The 20,378-nt window shown below is 37.4% G+C and overlaps 2 protein-coding genes across 3 annotated transcripts; one reads left to right on the plus strand and one right to left on the minus strand.

Annotated features, from left to right (window-relative positions):
- Positions 1-6,429: 6,429 nt before the first annotated feature.
- On the plus strand, positions 6,430-9,945 carry LOC122077492 (proteasome subunit alpha type-6-like). Its single transcript, XM_042643443.1, has 6 exons — positions 6,430-6,847; positions 6,936-6,993; positions 7,095-7,210; positions 8,277-8,360; positions 9,049-9,144; positions 9,611-9,945. Exons 3-6 carry the CDS (start codon positions 7,127-7,129, stop codon positions 9,686-9,688), a joined length of 342 nt encoding a protein of 113 aa, XP_042499377.1. The 5' UTR covers positions 6,430-6,847; positions 6,936-6,993; positions 7,095-7,126; the 3' UTR covers positions 9,689-9,945.
- Positions 9,946-14,737: 4,792 nt separating this feature from the next.
- LOC122077311 (putative disease resistance protein At1g59780) lies at positions 14,738-18,506 on the minus strand. 2 transcript variants are annotated; one of them, XM_042643224.1, is made up of 2 exons: positions 16,556-18,506; positions 14,738-15,305 (listed from the first exon to the last, which is right to left on the minus strand). In XM_042643224.1, exon 1 carries the CDS (start codon positions 17,786-17,788, stop codon positions 16,598-16,600), a length of 1,191 nt encoding a protein of 396 aa, XP_042499158.1. In that variant the 5' UTR covers positions 17,789-18,506; the 3' UTR covers positions 14,738-15,305; positions 16,556-16,597. The 2 variants fall into 2 exon arrangements, with proteins under 2 accessions (XP_042499158.1, XP_042499159.1); XM_042643225.1 differs by lacking the exon at positions 14,738-15,305 and adding an exon at positions 16,270-16,446.
- Positions 18,507-20,378: the final 1,872 nt, after the last annotated feature.

The raw sequence follows: 20,378 nt of genomic DNA on the forward strand, positions 1-20,378 counted from the left end.
ATCAAAAAACAGAAGGTGCTACGCTGAGAGGCCAAAAAAAGTTCTCCAGATCAAAAGAGAGGGTTTGAATCACTTCAGAATTAGTCCAGATGCTCATGACTGTCCACCCCTGATCCATTTCAAGCTGGGCTCCATGTAAGAGGGCCCTTGCACCTCCTTCATATATGTTTCCTGTCAAGAGATGGCTTGTCATTAGTACATATGCACTACAATAAAAGTGGCCAATGGCGGCACTTGATCAGTGGAGGCCTTTGGGCGGCATTTGTACTTACAATGCTATTAAATATAAACATTCATTGGTGTTTTCCAGCAAAAGCCGTCTTATATAACACAATAGGCGGCATTTTATATAGATCGCCGTTGTATGTTATATACGTAATTAATATATATGAGTATTTGGAAGCGTTTATTGGAAAATGCTACAGTATTTAACCCTATTGGCTGCGTTTATTTCTTAACTATTGTTTTATGGTTGTCTTTGTTCGCAACCCGGCCAAGTGGCGATGATGACATGGCCAGTTTGGGTGACGTGGATGGAAATGATGACATGACAGTGTCCAGTGTCACCAATGAGATAACAGAGCTGCTTGGTATGCATCGAATGGTTTGATACATCCATAGTATGTGGTGCGGGTTTTTGAGTCAAAACTGGCAAAATTAGCCTATTTAGGCTCGGGGGTATTTTTGACAGTGAAAATGATATTCTTGGAATATCGTTTCTTCATGAAAAAGATAGATTGTAATTTATATAGCCCAGTGCATCTGATTTTGTCGCATTCCGATACCGTATGAAGAAGTTATGTCATTGGAGACAATCGAGGGCAATTTCAGCATTGAAGATGAATTTTTTAAAGGAAGTGTTCTCCATATAATAATACGAAAAAAATCCAATCTTTCCAACGATTCTAATTTTATCGCGTTCCGATTCTGTATGAGAAAGATGAGTCATTGGAAAGGTCTAGAGGCATTTTGGTCTTTTTACATGGCTAAATCAGATGATCGGATCTTCTAAAAATTGTAGAGCGTCTAGTAACGGTTCCAATGCACTTCATTTCATCTCGATCGGATATAATATGAAAAAGCAATAAGTGTTTCCGTGAAATCGATTCGAAAATCTAAACCGAAAATTCATCAGTTGCTCTCCGTGTTGGGTGGTTTTTTCGGAATTTACTTTTAAAATTTGAAGGGCTTTTGTGTAATTTCAATATTTTGAAGGTCTGAGTTGCAAGGGATCTTTAAGCACTGAAATATATATAGGCAAGGGTTTGATTGTAATAAAAGAGAGTATAGAGTTGTACAATAGAGGGTTTAGATGAAGCCACATAGGCCTTATTCTGATCTAATGGCTTCTAACTTAGGCGCTGATGAGACGGTTTAGATTCCTACGCGAAGGTCCTCATTGGTGAAGTGCATCGGATATCATGGTGTGGCGCCTCACCATATTGAGTCTTGATTGTGTGTAGCGCATGTGCATAGAATCTATAAAGAGATTCTTCATATCTTGATCTGAGCCAATCATATCAAATCAGTTCCAATCTAATGGTCAAGATCGATGGACCTTTATTAAAGTTAGCTGACAGCGTACTGTGAAACTCACTACACCAGTCAATCGGTGATCGACAATGCGTCTGACAATGTCATCGCGTACGTCATGATGACGTCATCTTTGACTTTGTAAGATTCAAATCTAATGGTTTAGATCTAGTATCCATTGGTTTAATCGGACGGTTTAGATTATAAGATCTTTTAGATGAGATCTACGGTCAAATTTCGCCCCTGTTGCGTGCGCCGCCGGCGTAGCCTACCCCAACCTTCGAAGATTCTATTTTGAGTGTTCTGGTTGGTCCAACTTCAAATGGCCATATCTCCCTCATCTTAACTTCAATTTGGGTGATTCAAGTTGGAGATTCTTCATCTCTCCAAGCTCTACACACCAGAGGGAAGAAATCAAGCAGAGGGGTTACTGAGGTAGTCGAAAAAATGAGTTGAAGCTCGTGGAAGGCTAAGGGTTTGAATGAAAGACTTCCATCCTCTTGCACTTCATCCATAGCCCCCATTTGAGGCTTAGGAAGCTGCTGAAAACCAAGGTAACAAGCTCTATTGGTTGTTGTCAAGAGAAAGGAAAAGAAAATGGAAGAGAAGAGAAGAAGAGGGAAATAGAGAAGAAGTTTTTCCTTCTCTTTGTGTGTGTCTTGAATGCCTCTCAAGAAAGATTTTCTCAAATCCAATTAATAGAGTTTGATGGTTCTTTTTAAGAATACTATTTCCCCATTAAAGCTTTATTTACAAGGAAAACTAAAAGAGGAGAAGTAGAGAGAGAGAGAGAGAGAGAGAGAGAGAGAGAGAGAGAGAGAGAGAAGAGAGAGAAGTGTGTATGAATGTGAATGCCATTGTTGCTCCATGAAAGTAAAGACAATGAGAAAAGAAAGAAAGAAGAAGAAGAACCTAGAATTTGGTTCTTGTGGGTTGCTACAAGAAACCCAAGTGCCAACCAGAGTTGAAGTGGTTATGATCCGCATCAAGTGGAGATCGACATTATTGCATCTCGACGGTTACTCCTTGCCAAGGTTACCTCATTCTTACCAAATTTTCATTATTATAAATCATTGTAGGTAAGATGTTTGATAAAATGCCTAAGTGATTGTTGTAGTCTATTTGGGGGAAAATTTGCATGTATGAGTGCTTCACTATAGGGCATTGTTATATTCCCAACTTTACTTTTTTGTGTTCAGTAGGTGCTGGACACAGGGGCTATGTGTTCCTTGGTAGTTACAACTACCTAAACCTATTTACCGTGAGTGTTGCCTCTCAGATCATTCTGAGAAAACTAGGGTGAAGACCTAGCCATTGTATGTCATTGGTGGAAATTGAGAATGTGATCCCTTGGTTGTGGATGTAATCATAATTAGTGTTGAGTAAATGCTGAGTCCGATAGTGGATATTACTCCATGCATGTAGGCAACTGGTCGAAGCACGTATTTCTTGTGTTGTGGATGTATATGCTCGTATTTGTATTGTGGATTAGAGTGCTTGGTTGCATAATGGGTGCGTACATCTGTTAGACCTGACCACTTGGTCGTGCAGTGTGGATGTATATACGACTGTGTATATATGTGACAGTGATTGCCGTGTGAGGTTTATAAGACAGTTCTGGACAGCAATACAGGTTATGTGAGTAAGTTCCGTGCAACAGTAAGAATGGTCAGTAGTATACATAGCAGCTCTTAGCAGCATCAGTAGACTGTGCTATTGAAGTGCAAATAGTGATTGCCATATCAGGGGTACAATTGAAAAATGAAAAAATATTTGACATACTGATTCACCCCCCTCTCAGTGTTAATCAAGACCCAACAATAACGACGTGGTATATAAGACTATTTGAGGCGTTTAGTAATAAATGCTATTGTATATATGAGTATTTGGAGGTGTTTATTAAAAAATGCTGCAGTATATAATCCTATTGGCAGTGTTATAAAAAAAGGCCATGTTATATAAGAATATTTGAGGCACTTAGTAATAAATGCGGCCATATATAAAAATATTTTGAGGTTTTTCTTGATAAAATGCCCTTATAAATTATAGTACAATGAAGAAGGTGAAATCATGTTTGCGGCATTTACTATTACATGTAATTATATATATATATATATATATTTATGTGTTAATCATGTAAAAACAGAGCCTTATTCCCTTTCCGCTCTTCCATTCTTATAACCTCTGCATGTTCTTATAGCCCCTCTATCAAATCTTTCTCAACACTCCTTGCCCGCTCTCCCGTTCTCTCTCTCTTTCTCTCTACATTAGTGTAAACAAAACCGCAGTTAAAAAGCACAGTAATATGGGATACTTATTACTATGGTATTTAAAACCATAGTAACAAAAAAACTTATAACTGTGGAAAATAACAGTTAAAGATCGTAACAACAAGAAACTTTGTAACTATGAAAATATAACTACAATTAAAAATTACAATAATATAGGGCTTACTTATTATTGCGGTATTTAATACCTTGTAACTATTAAATTAATCCACAATTAAAAAGCATAGTAGCCAACAAATAATCTCGGTTTCAAACAACATCTCTTTATGTATCTATGGCCATAGTTATTATAAATCACAATCATAAATACCTATACAGCTTCTCTTTTTTTTTTTTGGTCCCATCATTCCCTAATAGAGTCAAGGCAATGGTGCTCTATGACCGACTCAGTGATTGGGAGAGAATGGTTGTAGATCATGTCGACAAATGAGGGTCCTTAAAATGTTTTTTTTTTTTTTTAAACTTCAATTGGCCCAATTTGAATGTCTTATAACTACGGTTTCTTCATATGCAATAATATAATATGAGATACATATTGCTATTGTATTTAAAAACCACAATAACAAAAGGATAATGTAACTTCTCTCTCTCTCTCTCTCTCTCTCTCTCTCTCTCTCTCTCTCTCTCTCACACACACACACGCACACACACATAAAAAGGAAAAGTCAAATCAATATTCAATATCCCAACACCCAAAATCCTATTTTCATTCATCTTCGCCCATCAGGCATCGCCTCTTCCTTCTCTAGATTTAGGTTTCAAGCCCTAATCCGATTTTGTTCTTCCTTTGTGTTGGCAACAGTTGTAGCGGCAAGTGCCCTATGCAGCAAGATTGAGTCAATCCCCTTTGTCTTCTTCTCCATCTTCGAATACCTGTAATTGCATGATGATTCCGCAAGTTCCCATTGAATTTCAGCTTGTCTGAAAATCTTTGATCTCCTATGGATTTTAGCCACCCCCGCCCCCTCCCCTCCCAATACACCAAGTCATTACCAAATTAGCCCCCAAATTTAGAGAGCACCAAAACGTCCTGGTTGAATCTACTTCTTGCCTGTAACCTTTGCTTTTGGCACTTGTGATCTGTATCTATGACCATAGACCACAATTAGTAAGTACGCTTATAATGTGCGTACATGTACATATAATTCAAACAATATGGTTTTTACGTATAAAACCACTCATACAAAAAAAATTGTGGACTTTAAAGGATTGTGTATTAAACACAAAAATACATATTATATCCCATAAAAATCGTTACTTTATAATAAATAAATAAATAAATTTTGAAACTAAAAACATGACAAATTCCCAAATCAAAAGTTTGAAACCTTCAACTTCTTATCTTTTCTAGCTTTGGAACCCCAACCCCTTGTTCCTTTATTCTTCTCCGTTTGAAGTTCAGAGTTCAAACCTCCAAGGTTCCATATGATTGCAACACAAGCAGCAAATTTTGAAGTTCAGAGTTCAAACTTCAAAGGTTCTATACGATTGCAACACAAGCAGTGAATTCCTAGGTCCCACTCCTCTGGGCCATCAAAATCAAGGTAATTTCTCTCTTTAGTTTAATTACTTTTTTTTTTTTTTTTTGGGGGTGGAAATTTTAATTACTTAATTAATAATGTACTAATAGTTTTGTTAAATTAGATTAATATTAAGTTTATCAAGTTATTTATTTTCTTTATTTTTTGGGTGAAATTTATTTCATATATTGGTATTAAAGTAAGATCCTATTTGGAATTCTCCTTTGGGATACTGTAAGCTAAATATTGATGGATGTTTGCTTAGAAATCTAAGATGTTTAGGTGTAGGTGGAGTAATGCGAGATGAGGAGGGTACTTCTTTAGGAAGCTTCGTGCAATATGTAGGCATCGGGTCAAACTATATGGTAACATTCTCAGCTTTCTTCACCGATTTACAAATTGCTAGTGATAAAGGGGTGAATAAGTTGTAGATCGAAAGTGACTCTCAAGCAATGGTGAGTTGTATTAGAAATCGAGTGATTCCATGGAGTTATGAGCAAAAATGGTGGTCTCCCAAAAAGTATCTAGACAGTATAAAATGGAGAATTTCGCATTGTTATAGAGAGACCAACGTTGTGACAGATATACTAGCAAAACATGCTGCAAAAACTAAAATTTCTACTATTTGGATCACAGCCCCTCATTTGGTAAACTATGATTTGAACTGTGAGACTTTCAACGACGATCGAGATATTGGTTTGTGTAATTTAATTTTATTGGATTGCTATTTCTACTGATGGCCATGCCGAAGGTGGATTAGCCATGTCATAGGTCTCCTATTGTAACCCTTTTTCCCCCAATTTTATTGAAATCCATTGCTGAATTTTAGCAAAAAAAAAAAGTAAGAGCCTATTTAGAAACCCTGAGATGATTTTTTTTTTTTTTTTTGTTTTCTAGGTACGTAATGGATGTGCACGGTAGTTTCTGGGTAGAGACTGAATTCTTACAAATGCAGCCTCGTTTGATAGTATTAACCCTAAATAAAGAATTGAAATAAACAAAAAATGTAGTGGACCAAAACCGATCAAGAAATAAAGTTTCTTAACAATTTGATCTTGGACTCTGGCATTCCTAGACAAAATCGGATTGACCCAATCAAAATCGAACTGAGGCAAACCAAATCAACGTTTGACACACTTAAATTCCCTTGCGCCCACTTTTATTTCAAACCCTCGCCCTTCCCCTCTTCATTCTCTAAAAATTCAAATAGAATAGAGAAACTGCACCTTACCTTTTCTTTCCCTTAAAAATAGAACAGAATAGAACAGGGAAACAAAACCCCCACTTTCATTCCCGCAAAAACTGAAATTCTTTCCCATAACACCGATTCTGATCGCCTCTAATGTCTCTGGTTTTCAATAACTCCTCTGTTATCCATCTTGCTTTCAATCTCTCTCTGATATAGGAACTAGTGCGCCTTTACACCTTTGACTCTTCAATTCGAAAATGGCTGCTTCTACCTTTGACCCTTCTTTCTGCAACTCTCGTACTGACCTCAACGACATGGTAAGAACACCTTACACCTACCTCTCTTTCATTTTCATAATTTTGTCTTTGATGTATTGTTTTTTCACTGTTTCTGGTGATGTATTAGGGTTTTCCGCGTCGATTGTTGTCTCGGCAGAGCTTTGGTTCTAGAGAGAGAAATGGATGTAAGCGCGTCTGCTGTGGTTGAAGGGGTTGCTGAATGCTTTGATGGTTTGTCTTTTTTTGGGTTGTTTGTTGTTGAATGATTTATTTTGTTTGTATGCAGATGTGTAAGTGAAGGAGCCCGGTATTTCGACTATGTTGATGAATGTTACTAGGAATGAATTCGATCCTTTTGCTGCAGTCAGTAGTCCTCTTTACCAGACGGCTACATTTAAGCAGGTAAAAACAGAGGAACGCATGCATATACTGTTATTGATTGAAGCTTTGATAATGTTGTTTTACAATTCTCAGCACTCTTATAAATGAAGCCATCATTACATTTTGTTTTCTTCAAATTAAATGTGAATATAATTAAAGATCATACAATTTATATATTGGAAATTTTCTTTTATAAATGAAGCCATCATTACATTTTTTTTTTTTTCTTCAAATTATCTTAGAATGACTGTGAATCAGTATTTAGCTTTTGAAATAAAGTTTCTAAATTGTAATATGACATCAATGCTAAGTTTTGAATTGTGATAGAAATTCAACTTTTTATTAGTTTCAATCCTAAACTCCCCCTCTTTTAAGGCTCAGAACACCAAACATTGAGCATATAACTATAGTGAATCAGCCATCTCAAACTCAAACACTGTGCAACACTAGACTTGAATCACGATGCTAGTATTATTAACTCAGAATGACCATGAATTCAGATTTTCTATGAAATGCTTAAGCTCTTTAATTATGTTCACATTCTTCCACATTCTAGAGTTCTCAATATATGGTAGCAAAACTTATGGAAATATAAGCACAATAAGATTTGGATAAGAAAAACCTTAGGTAGGGACTATTCTTCTTTGTCTTTTGACCATATTATCTCCACATGGATCCATCTTCAAATGATCAACCTTACTTTTCGTCATTAAAGTAAATCATGGTTCTCTTGCCTCTTCTCTCCTTTATTTTTGACTTGATGAAAAGAAAGTCTTTCTATGAAAAATTTTCTATTGAATCCATTTATTTGTAGTAATTAACCAAACCTTGGCACGAGAAATAGGACTAGAGAAACACAAACACAAAGCAATCTCATGTCATTAGTTTGTACAGGATTCCAGACAAATCACAAAGCTATACCCAACATGCATATATGAGACCTCTTGGAGTAGGCATGTCGCTTGCTTGTTTATTCTATATATAAATATTTTCTTTGTGGTGTGAAGCTATATAATGAAACTGTGTTTTTCCTGGCTTTCATTGCTAATATTTTCCTTACCCTTCTGATTATTATTACCTTGTGAAGCTGCTATGGTATTGGGTATTGATGAAGAGAATGGGGCCTCAACTATTCAAGTGCTACCCAGCCCGTTATTTCTTTGGTCACAAGGTATCTCAGAAGCGTTATCTTTAACTTTGTTTAACTAGTGATGTAGTTGTTCCATGGCGTGTTTGGTTCTGGGTAGCCATTTATTGGGATAATGTATCTGGTTTCATTTCCAAACATTTGATGACTATTGTTTGTTTGGCTTCTTCAGGTGCTTACTTTTAGTGTGTTGTTTTCTTTTGGATGTGATATGCTTATCTATTTATGTAATATGTTTTACGGTAGAAGATGCATAGTTTTGTTAATCATCATCAAAGGGGCAACACTACCCTATGGATTATGTACATGAGAAACTTGATATGGTGAAATACACAGTTAAGTAAGGATCCTAACATTGATTGTTACTATTACTTGCTGATATATATATATATATATATATTTTAAAGGTTACAGTTCCACCATGCATTCTTGACTCTTGAACTGCTCAGCCTTTCTCTTTTTATATACCATATAAAGGAAGTGGTTTTTGACATTTAACTTCAAGTACAGCTATACTTTTTACATGTTATTGGTTGTGAACCTTTTTACAGCAAGTTTTGCTTCATGCAATCAACAATGTACCTTGGCTGTTAACCTAGTTCAATCAAAGTAGAGGCATCATGTCATTGCTAATCATTATTGTGTCATTGGTGATGCGATGTTTTTTAATGCTTTGGGAAGGAATTCTGATTTTCCTTCTTTTTTGCCCCAGGCCACAAGTGCTGGCTTGAAAGAACAGGAGGCAATCAACTTCTTGGAGAAGAAAATGAAAAATGATCCTGCATTCTCTTATGAAGATACTGTACAGGTAAAATTACCTTTTCTTGAAAGACTTTTATAAGTCTTAAATTGATGCCTGAAAAGCCATGGAGAAGAGGAAGATTCCTTGTCTGTAAAACACTAACAGTATAAATGAAGAATAGCTCACGCTCCAATGAGTCTAATCTCATTTTTAGCACCCTCCCATCAGGTGTTGGTCTGGGCCTTGGATGGCCCCCATAAACCTATAGCCCAAGCATCATATGGATTTACCCCCAAAAAATTGCAGGTTTTAGTTTCATTGATCAAATTTAGAGGTGTCAAAAAATCCCTTGAACCCATGTTCCAGTGGATTTTTAAACAAATCACCTTACTAATAATGTAGTTAATAAGAAATTCATGTTGAGATCCTGCCATTTCATGAGACTAATCAGTTGCATTCCCTTGCTTGTGAAATATATGATACTTTTATAGATCTTCAACAAGAACTTGATTTGTATTTTTTATTTTTTCAGGTTCTTGCATGGATCTTCCTTCTACTTATCCACTCGGGGATTGACCTAGGTACCATGGTGTGTGAACTTTTATTTTGAAAAACTTATTATGATACTATGTTACTGTGGATATGGGATTTTTTTGTCTCCATGATGACAATTTGGTTTGTTACATATTTTGTTCTAACTGAACTTTTTATAGGGAATGGATAGTTATTTATCAGATTTTTGTGTATTTTCTTGTGAAAACCTATTAATTTTTAATCATATCCAGAACGAGAACAAGGAATCTAAGCATTTGCTTCAACAAGTTACATAATGAGATAAATAAACAATAATATTAATTAAAAAAAAAACATTTAGCGGCGTTTACTAATAAACGCCACTATAGGTCTTCTGTCTTAAAATAAAAAAAAGCATTTCTTGTAGTGGTGTTTATTAACACATGCCATTATATGTTCTTTTATTTAAGAAAATAAAAAAATATTTGGCGGCGTTTAATAAAAAAAGGCCACTATATGCAATATTTTAGCGGTGTTTATTAAAAAACGCCATCGAAGTCTTTTAGTAGCATTTATTTATAAACGCCACCGAAGGGATTTTACGGTGGCGTTTACCAAATACACCGTGGTTCTTTTGCAGTGGTGGATATAATGGCGTTTTCTATAAACGCGGTGTTTAAAAACGCCGCCGTAGATCACTTTTCTTGTAGTGATGATTTACTCCATTATGCAATATTGCTACAGCCCGGCCGATCATTGATGAGGAGATATTGATCGAGACAGCACAAATTAGGATATTAGATTCTTGAATGTCTACTATAGGAGAGTTGGGTGCATGTGTAAATACCCGTTTCTCCAATGCTTGAGGTTTTGATGTGAGAATGGAATCGATCCATTTTATGGCAGGTTCAAGTATTTGGTTTGGATTTGCTTTATCCTTATTAAAAATAACCCGATTTCTTTGTTTCCAAATATATTAACATAAAATTATATTAGATGAGAAAAATACTAAAGAATGTCACGTGGAAGGAAATTTGAGTTTAAAAAAATACAAAATCATATGCTGAAAGGAAGTAGCATGGAGGATGTCTGTGTGAAGGCCCAAAGGGCTAGCTGCTGAAATTCTTTTGGTAAACTGTCATGATAGGAAAATATGCCAATTAAGGGGTTTCATGTTGCTTGTGACAGAAGACGCATATATTCTCCAATGGCATTCATTTGCCCAACACATCCAGTGTTGGGATTCCTCCATAAGAAACTCTAAATCTCCAAAAAAAAATTTAAATTTTGGATAGAGATGGAGTTTTCATAAGAAATGCCACCAATGTGAATATAGATACAAGCACGAATACCTGTTGGATGAATCAGTGGGATTAGTAAGAACACTAGAATTCAAAAAATGAACCGCCCTTTTAGTGGTAAATCGACACAATTTTGAGATTGTACACCACCAATGGTCCTGTTGGGAGCTAATATTCATATTCAAAATTGAATTAACAGTTTGCAAAGGAAAGAAAGGAGAAGACTTGTATTCCATACATTACCAGCCATTAAAATTGCAAACCTTCTCCTTCGATAAATGCGATGGAATTGGAGTTGTCGATTCACCAAGTAGTTTGGATGAAGCTGGTAACCATGGGTCCCACTAGACATCCGTATTGAATCAATTCCCAATAAGTCTCCGGACCATAGTGGAAAGGGGTTGGGATAATATATGCTATGTAGGTCCAAACCCATGACCCTTTCTTTTTCATGGTCAAGGGATGAAAGAGAGATCTTTTCGGGAAGTACTTGGCAGAGAGCACGTGGGCCCACATAGCGTTGGGTTCATTTAACAATCACCATCCAAGTTTTAAAAGAAGGGCTTTATTCTGGGTTTTGGCCGAGTGGATGTCCAGCCCCCTGAGACATTTAGGTTGCTTGCTCGTTTTCCTTTTTCCACCTTTCTTTAGCCCTCTCCCTTCCTCTCCTCAGCCATTTTGGGTTAAGAAGATGTGAACGCGCCTTTCTCTCTATAAGAACGGCACATTCTGAGATGTGAAGTGGGAGAGATCCAAATTTCTCCAAGGGGTTTTGAATAAGATGACCTTTTCATTTTTCATTTTTTTCCTTTTCATATTGAATAAGTAAATCTTGTACCAACCAATTAGATGAGTTTTCCTTTTCCCTTGGGGATTCCCATTCCAAAACTTTGGACAGATGGAGTCAAGTTTTGTACCATTAGCCACTAAGAAGGATGACATGAGGACGGTGGATGTAGAAGCAAGAGTGGATTGGAGGACTGTGTGACCTGCAAAAGATAGCATATTAGATTTCCAATTCGATAATTTACCCTTTATTCTATTGAGGAGCCCATGAAAGCTTTTGCTTTTAGCTCGGGGGTGCAATAGTTGAGTGCCAAGGTAGGTTGAGTCGTTCGACCTCTCTTTAATACCAATTAAGTCACACAAGCCTTTCCTTAAGGAAGTCGGGACATTGGAGCTAAATGTTAAGCCACTTTTCTTGTGGTTGATGGTAAGTCCAGAAATATTTCCGAGAAGATTTCCAGAATACCGTTTATAGCTAGAATGTCTGATTCAGTGGCACGGCAAAAAATGAAAGTATCATCTGCAAAGAACAAATGTGAAATTTCAGGGGCAGACTGAGCCACCTTGAATTAATCGAGACAATGAATTAGTCCTTACCCTCAAATCTTTTTGCCTATCAAACTATGATTCATAGAAATAGTATTACTCTCTCAGGCTTTGATGTAGATAAACACTTTAAAATAGTTTAATGATAAAAATAAAAAATAAAAAAAAACCCACTTATGGGAAAAAGAATGCTACCTGGTCATGTCCCCCATGCCCAAACACAGCCCTTATGAATTGACTGTCTTGCCCTTTACAAAATAAAAACCCTAATTTTGTTGATGTTCTTGTGTATCCCCTCATTGGCCCTCAAGTTGGTGCAAGGATCATTCAACCAGGTAGCATTCTCCATCTTTATTTTACTTTCAAATCCAAAAATTTTGGTTGTAAAGTAAAATAAATATAATATCTACATTTTAGATGATTCAGAGTTGGTTTCACAACAATGTTATGTACAATTATAAAAGTTTTTATCTTAGTTTTGAATTAATTTCACTTTTTTCTTTTTTCTTCATTACACTTACAACCAGATGGAGCAGTATGAATATTATTTTTCATTGCCATGGCTAATCTAAACCATCCATGTTTTAATGGATTCCTATAAATATTTGCCATTGTCATAGTCTCATAGATGATAGAAGCTGGTCAATCATTTACTTAAGGTGACAAGAGAACCAAGGTTGCTTACCTGTTTTCAAATCCATTTGTGAGTAAGAATTAAACACATACCCTGCAGCGCCCCCTCTGCTCAGTATTTTTTAGTTTGTTATGAATGTATTAATTAGAGTTCTACTCTGTTTTGCTTCAAAATCTGAATTCTAGTAGGTCATCTGTTCCCTGAAATTTTGATCTGTTTCTGTTGAGTTTGAGTTTCTGAAACCTTAGCTACTAGTAATCCTACAGCATTCTGACTTCTCTGCAGATCGCTACTCTGTCATCAGAATTCTATCAAATTCTTCTATTATATAGACTACTGTTCCGAGCTCTCTGTCTTGAGATATAAACAAACTTTCTCTACATTCTCACCTTATCGTTTATATTCTATGTTCTGTGATCCTGTCAGTATTAATAACTCATAGGATTTTCTGGCTCAGAATTAGTTTACATTACACATTTGTTCTTTTCTTGTATGCTTCATCCTTTCCTATGACATTATGGAAACTGAAATTTTGTAACTATGATGCCCCTCGTTACAAGCTCCATTTCACACGTATAGATAGCTAATGCTTTAGTAAAGTTCTATAAAGTTTATTCAATATGGAGAAAAAAACTGGCATAACAACTGATTTTTTTTTTTTTATTCACGGACACTGCAGAAGATTTGAGTATGTTAAGCTAAGGGGCAGCTGAAGTAAGATTACAAATTCTGATGAACCCAAAATTAGTGGGTAAAATGAAAACTGAAGTTAAGATTCTTGTTTGACCTACACGAGAATACCACAGGCCTAAAAACTAATTCTTAACCAAATGCTTTATTAGAAATGAGAAATTGGCAAATTCTTCAGTTCGAGCAAAATGCAAGCAAAGTATACAATGTCGGGCAGAACAATACTGAGAACAAAATAAATAATATAAGTCCAAGAAAGAACAAAACATTGGCAAGTGCAGACTTGGAGCAAGAGGGTCAATGCTTTATAAAAGGAGTACCTAATGCACGAAGCTCCCGCTATGCAAAGTCTGAGGACAGGCATATGCAGAATAAAGCAACCTTACCATTTCTCCAAGGCCTGCCTCTGCGGTCAATGGTTTATGTTCCACTTAAATTTAAAACCCATATATCGATTAATCTTCACGTCAATTATACATCTAAGAAAATAGTACCCATATCATTGAGTCTACAATCTCAACTATCATACATTTTTCTAAGAACTAAGGCTCTTTTTGGTTTGATTTCAATTTCGCATTAGGGGCTAATTCCAAATTTTTAACTCTCTCCTTCCCCGAGTGGCACCTTACCTTCCAACTATTCTTGCTGGAGTTTGATCTCCTCCCTACAACCTGCCCCCACCCTTACTCACCTTGTAACTCCCTCCCGCCCTGGTTACTCCCTCACCCCTACTCGCAAACCCGTCCCTGGCTACCCTCTCTCCCCTCCCCACCGCCCTCACCCTCGCCCTCGCCCTCGCCCGCACCCTCACACTTGCCGTTGCCCAGCTCCCTACGAATCAACCCCACCCGGCTTGCAAACTGCCCTCTCACAGCCCAACCCTCACCCTGAACCTTACAAACTGCCACACCCCTTGGTTCTGCTATTGCTGCCACCCTAGCGAATCTCTCTCTCTCAAATGTGAAAGAAATCGAAAATGGAATGCAATAGACAAACACTTTTGATTTCATGACCAAAAACCTATTTGTTAACTTATTTTTAGAAACCGTACTGAAATCAAAATCCCACCAAATAGAGAGCGTAAGCAATTGAATTTTCCTACAAAATAAAGAGGCCAACAATGGCAATATTATGGACCTCAACGCTTTTCAAATGAAAAAATGAATCAATAAGAAAGTAGCTAAAGAACTTCAACACAAAGAGATGTATAGATCTATTCAAACCTCACCTCCATCAGTTAACAAAGATACAAAGTAATGAGCATTGTCAAGTAATCTTACAAGAAAGGGTACACTATGATGCACTACGAATGTGAATCATCAAAGGAACAAAGACATCCTTTCTTCCATTGAGCATTGATCATAGTACAGATAAATCATCAGCATCTGCTTTTAATACTTGTATTTCATTTTGCAGACAACAACGACATAAATCATTACTATCACCACTTTGCCATAAGTGGAAATAGAGATAACAAATATCAAGATCCATATGCACTGGAAAATTCTCACACAAACTGATATAGAACAATTCACTTAACAAGCAAAAGATACGACATGTGTTCAAGTTGTCCTTCAAATATGGCAAGAATGAGAAACGAACAAGTAAACGAAGGCTAAATATTACTATTTTCTAAGACATTAAACTGAAAGGAAACAGCCATCATATTTCCTATGGTCCAGTGCTCTTTTGATTGCATCTTGCAAGGAAAACTCCTTAGAAAATTTCAACAGCCACCAGCTGAACAGTTGGATGAACTGAAAGAAGAAGAAGAAGAAGAAAAAAAGAACAACTAAGATCAGCAAACAAATTAGAAATTTAAAATCTCTCTTAATAGCAAGAGAAGTTGGAACTTCAGTTTAGAGTATTGCGAAATTTTTTTTTTTTCTCATATGATCTTGGGTCCATTGTTACAGAAGACTTATACTTGCAATTGACAAATTCCAAAAGAAAAGAAAAAATACAAATCAGATGAAGTAAGAGTAAAACAAAAGCATTAGAGATCAGAAATATATAGGTAAAACCTATGTCAAATAAGGCAAATGACTAGCCCATTGAAACATCTGATAGACCAAATATTGTGAGTTACTTGAAGAGTTTGGTCTCCTATTATATAGGGGATGGAATTGATCATCCATATAGTAAAAATCGGTCATTTGAACTTTCAAATCTCACACAATAATCAAGATAGAAAACGGAATAAGCAAAGAAAACAGGAAAATTACGATCAACAAGATTTCGATATATTTCGTTATATATGCCCTTGTCTGTTCACATACCCACATAAATCCCTCTACATCAACATATGCAACAAACAAGAATCTAACTCATAAAAAGTCCAATTTTTTTTTTGGTAAGAGAAGACATGTTTTAACAAGTACAAGCATTATTTCTCTCTCAAAGATCTATGGAGTTTTGGCTTAGGGCAACCACATAAATCGGCTTAGTTCCTGGAGTGTTTCAAAATGCCATCCTATATTCACATCTACCTTATCAAAATCAGAGCTTTGTCCATGAACAGAACACACAAGACGGTGAAAAGAGAAAAAAGAACTGAACCTCCCGAAGTGTTTCAAAATGCCATCCTATATTCACATCTACCTCATCAAAATTAGAGCTCTGTCCATAAATAGAACACACAAGACGGTGAAAAGAGAAAAAGAACTGAACCTTTCCACACCTTTACCCTCCCCCTCCCCCTCCCCCACCCCCCACCCCCAATATAGTGTTTTCAAGAAAAATAAAACTCTTCTTAAAAATTCACTCAACTAGAGACATTAACTTAATTTCTAGAATATAATCTAGACATTCCCAAAGCCAATATGGATTTGTCTTCATGTTGAAGTAGATCAGCCACTGCTCTTGCATCCATCTCTTCAAGGCAATACATCACCATTTCTGGATATCAAAGCAATATCTAGCATCATAAAGACTTGTTTAAATTGGACACACACACACAATAATAGAGAGAGAGAGAGAGAGAGAGAGAGAGAGTCCCAAAACTCACCTACTCTCAATGTGAAGCTAGTTGGATCCATGAGATTTTTATTTAGTGATCCTTAGGGATTTCTTGCCCAGTAGATTTGATCCACTCACTTACCTTTGTAGGAAGGTATCGGGATATCACTTGTGGGGTTTCTTCTTCCTTTGTATTGATGAAAGGTACATGTTTGATCTTCTCCCAATCTTTTCCACCTTCCTTAACCCTCTGTAGGAACTCCTCAGGCATAGTCAAGGAAAGTTTCTGCAATGTTGTGATGTGCCTCAACCCACCGGGAATCCATTTTAACCCAAAAATCCGATTAATGTCCAATATCCTCAGATTAGGCATTGCTCCTTCCTCCACTATCCAATAACTTAGCCAATCAAAATAAAGGAGAGTCAAACACTCGAGTTTAGGAAATCCACCTGCAGAGCATTTCAAAACTATTCCATCGTATGGGTGCCAATCTAGCCTGAGCTCCTTTAGTTCAGGTAGCTTCTCGAGTGTATCCATCATGTCTTCCTTTAGACGATGGCAAGCCAATCGCAATCTTGTAAGATTTGGTGGGAAGTCATTGAGGTGAGGTAGCTTCCCTATGACTCCAATAATGGTGATATCATAGAGATACCTATGGCTTGAAAATGAAGGGAGAATTATTTTGCAATCTTCTTGTTCTTCCAAGGACACAACGTCAAGGAGCTTCAATTTGACCAGGGCCTGGAACAACACCTCTTCGAAATTCTGCATGAGTCCCTTAATTCCTGTTAAACCTAATTCCCTAAGATTGGTCAACATTTCAAGGCCATCCTCCATCCAACTATCTGTATGAAACCATAGTGTCTGGAGATCCCTTAGTTGATCGATACGTCTACCACTCTTGGCAATGAAATCATCAGGCATCCAGCTAATGTCTTCACCTGCATATAAGTTATACCTTATCTTTCTGTTGCAGCATAGAAGATGCCTTAACTTGACCAATTTCAGTATTTCAGTGGGGACAGATACAACAATTGTTTTGTACAGATTAAGAGTTTGCAGGTTATACAAATTGCCAATCCAAGGTGGAAGATTTTTTAAACCGGTTCGACTTAAGTTCAAGTACTTGAGAAAAATAAGTTTTCCCACCTCATCAGGTAAGGTTTCAATACCTAAGGCATGCTCCAGATCCAACACATTCAGTAATTTGAGTTGTCCACAATGAGACAACTGAGACATTTCAGTGAAGCAGAGGAGTGAGCGGAGATTATTTGAACACATGGTATCTTCATTACCACCATGGAGGGCTACACGATGACAATTACCACCCTTGAGGGCTTCACGATGAGAACATTCCGGAGTGAGGATATATAAAAATTTACTGTCCTCCCCTTCTAAGTTTGCCAATTTTCAGAGGAGTTCATGAATAACAAAAGATTCAGGTACCCCATTGGATTTCCACTTCGCAACTTCGATCATGTTCCTATGCATCAGCTCCTGAAGGCAATCTCTGGCCACATCTTCCATTCTTAAATTCCCTCTTGGTTCCAGAAATCCCTCAGCAATCCATAGTCGAATCAATCTGTCCCTCTGGATTATACAATTTTTGGGAAGAGTCCAAAATAAAGAAAGCAAGACTTTAAGTGATTAGGTAATTCATTGAAGCTTAGAGCTAATACCTTAAAGCAGTTACCCTCCTCTAGATACACATCAACGAATTTAAACATATTATCCCATGAAAAAAATGTTGGTCTTTCATATGATAAACAACGTGCCAACACCACAATAGCCAGTGGTAATCCACAAGCTTTGGCAACAAATTCCTTTGCAATACTCTTTATCGTCTCGTCTTCATTGCTATACATTTGGGCCTTCCAGGCCACCTTGAAGAAGAGTTCCAAACTCTTATTTTCATCAAAACATTTTAATTTGTGTGGTGGAGCAATTCGGTCATACCTGGCTACTCTATCACCGCGAGTTGTCAGCAACACTCTACATTTCTGACCAATCTTTTTTTTTTTTTTTTTAAAAGGTCATTTTATTAAAAGAGAACAAAGCAAAACAAAGATAAATACAAAAGGGCAGGCCGATCCCACAAAACCCACTTGCAACCTCCACCTTCGGCATGGCCATCAGCAAAGGGAACAAGCAAAGGGCTTAGCCAAATCGAAAACGGTGCCTGTCCAACGCATCAGAAGCTAACTCATCAACTACATGTCTCGGGAACTCCACTGAGAATTCTGAGGAACAAGATTTAGATGCTTTCCTAGCCAGAAAATCAGCGACAACATTAGCTTCACGAAAACAGTGAGTGATCTTCCATTGCACCAACTCCAAAAAGGAAATAACAGATCTCCATTTCTGCAGGGCAAACCATGGAATCTCCCTTCTCTGAACTGCTGAGACCACGGACGCTGAGTCTGACTCAATCCAAACACCCCTAGCATGATAGTGTCTAGCTAGCAGAATACCCTCCAAGACTGCCTCAAATTCAGCTTCATATATTTGTTTGACTCCCAGAAAAATGCTAAAAGAGTCGATTACCTTGCCTTTATCATCCCGTAAGACACCACCAGCACCTGCATTACCTGGGTTACCAAGCGAACTTCCATCCACATTGATCTTCATCCACGCCCTGGAAGGCTTACACCAGTGAACCTCAAGAGGTGAAGGGGAAGTTGGATTTCTAATACTTAAACCTATCTTCCTGCAGGTCATCAAGTCTGAAATCGAACGAACTTCTTCACTTGATCCGTCACAGCAAAGCTGAACCTCTTGCCTTATACTTTGAAAGACATACCGCCCTGCCCTTTCTTTATTTTCCTGCCTTCTTTTATTTCTTTCCCACCAAATATGGTTGATAGTAATGAGCAAACCCAACTTCCATGGCTTCTTTAGCTGAATCACTTGAGATTTCCTCTTCCACCACTGGAACAATGATTGAATGCTTGGATGATTTACCCACGCCACTCCAAAAAAATCTAAAAAACTCTTCCATATTGATATGGAGAATGAACAGTGTAAAAAAATATGAACCATACTTTCTTCAGCCTTTCCACACAGGTTGCATCTGGATGGGAGATAAACACCTTTTTGGCAAACCAGGTCGTCCGTTGGGATTCTACCATGCACCACTCTCCATCCAAAAATGGAGTGTCTTGGAGGAAGATTCTTCTGCCAAATCAAAGAAGACCAGTTCACCTTCAAGGATTTCACTCTAACAGCCTCCCAAGCCGACCTTGAGGAGAAATACCCTGAAGGAACTAGCGACCACACCCTGAAATCCTCCATCTGCAAACTCGTAATGTCAATCTTTTTAATCTGTCCAAAAATTTCATTAAGCATAGGAGATAGTACCTCAGGTAGACGCCATTCTCCATTTATGATAAACTCCCCCACCTTTGCTGACGTAGAGAGAGTATGGTCACTATCCAGCGAAAGAAGTTCCATAATGGATTTTGGACCCCACCATTTATCCTTCCAGAAATTTGCAAGCTGACCGTTCCCTATGATCCAGCGCTCCTTGTCATCCACAAAGGACCACATTTTCCTGAGACCTGCAAAAATAGTGGAGGTGTTGCAATTTTTGAAGGATCTTCCATCCTTCTTTAGGAATCGAGCTCTGAGAAAGGTTAACGCTGCTGTCTTCTCCGTTTTGATCCTCCAAATCAATTTGCACAGCATTGCTTTATTGGAATCTCGCAGTCTCCTAAGACCCAGCCCTCCCTCATCCTTGGGCTTACACATAGAGTCCCACTTCACTGTGACAGCCTTAACCGTATCTACATCACCTGTCCAAATAAAATTTCGCATCCATTTCTCCATCATCGCCACAAGAGATGCAGGCCACCAATAAATAGAGAAACTATGA

Source organism: Macadamia integrifolia, chromosome 4, assembly GCF_013358625.1.
Source record: "Macadamia integrifolia cultivar HAES 741 chromosome 4, SCU_Mint_v3, whole genome shotgun sequence".
Lineage (NCBI taxonomy): Eukaryota > Viridiplantae > Streptophyta > Magnoliopsida > Proteales > Proteaceae > Macadamia > Macadamia integrifolia.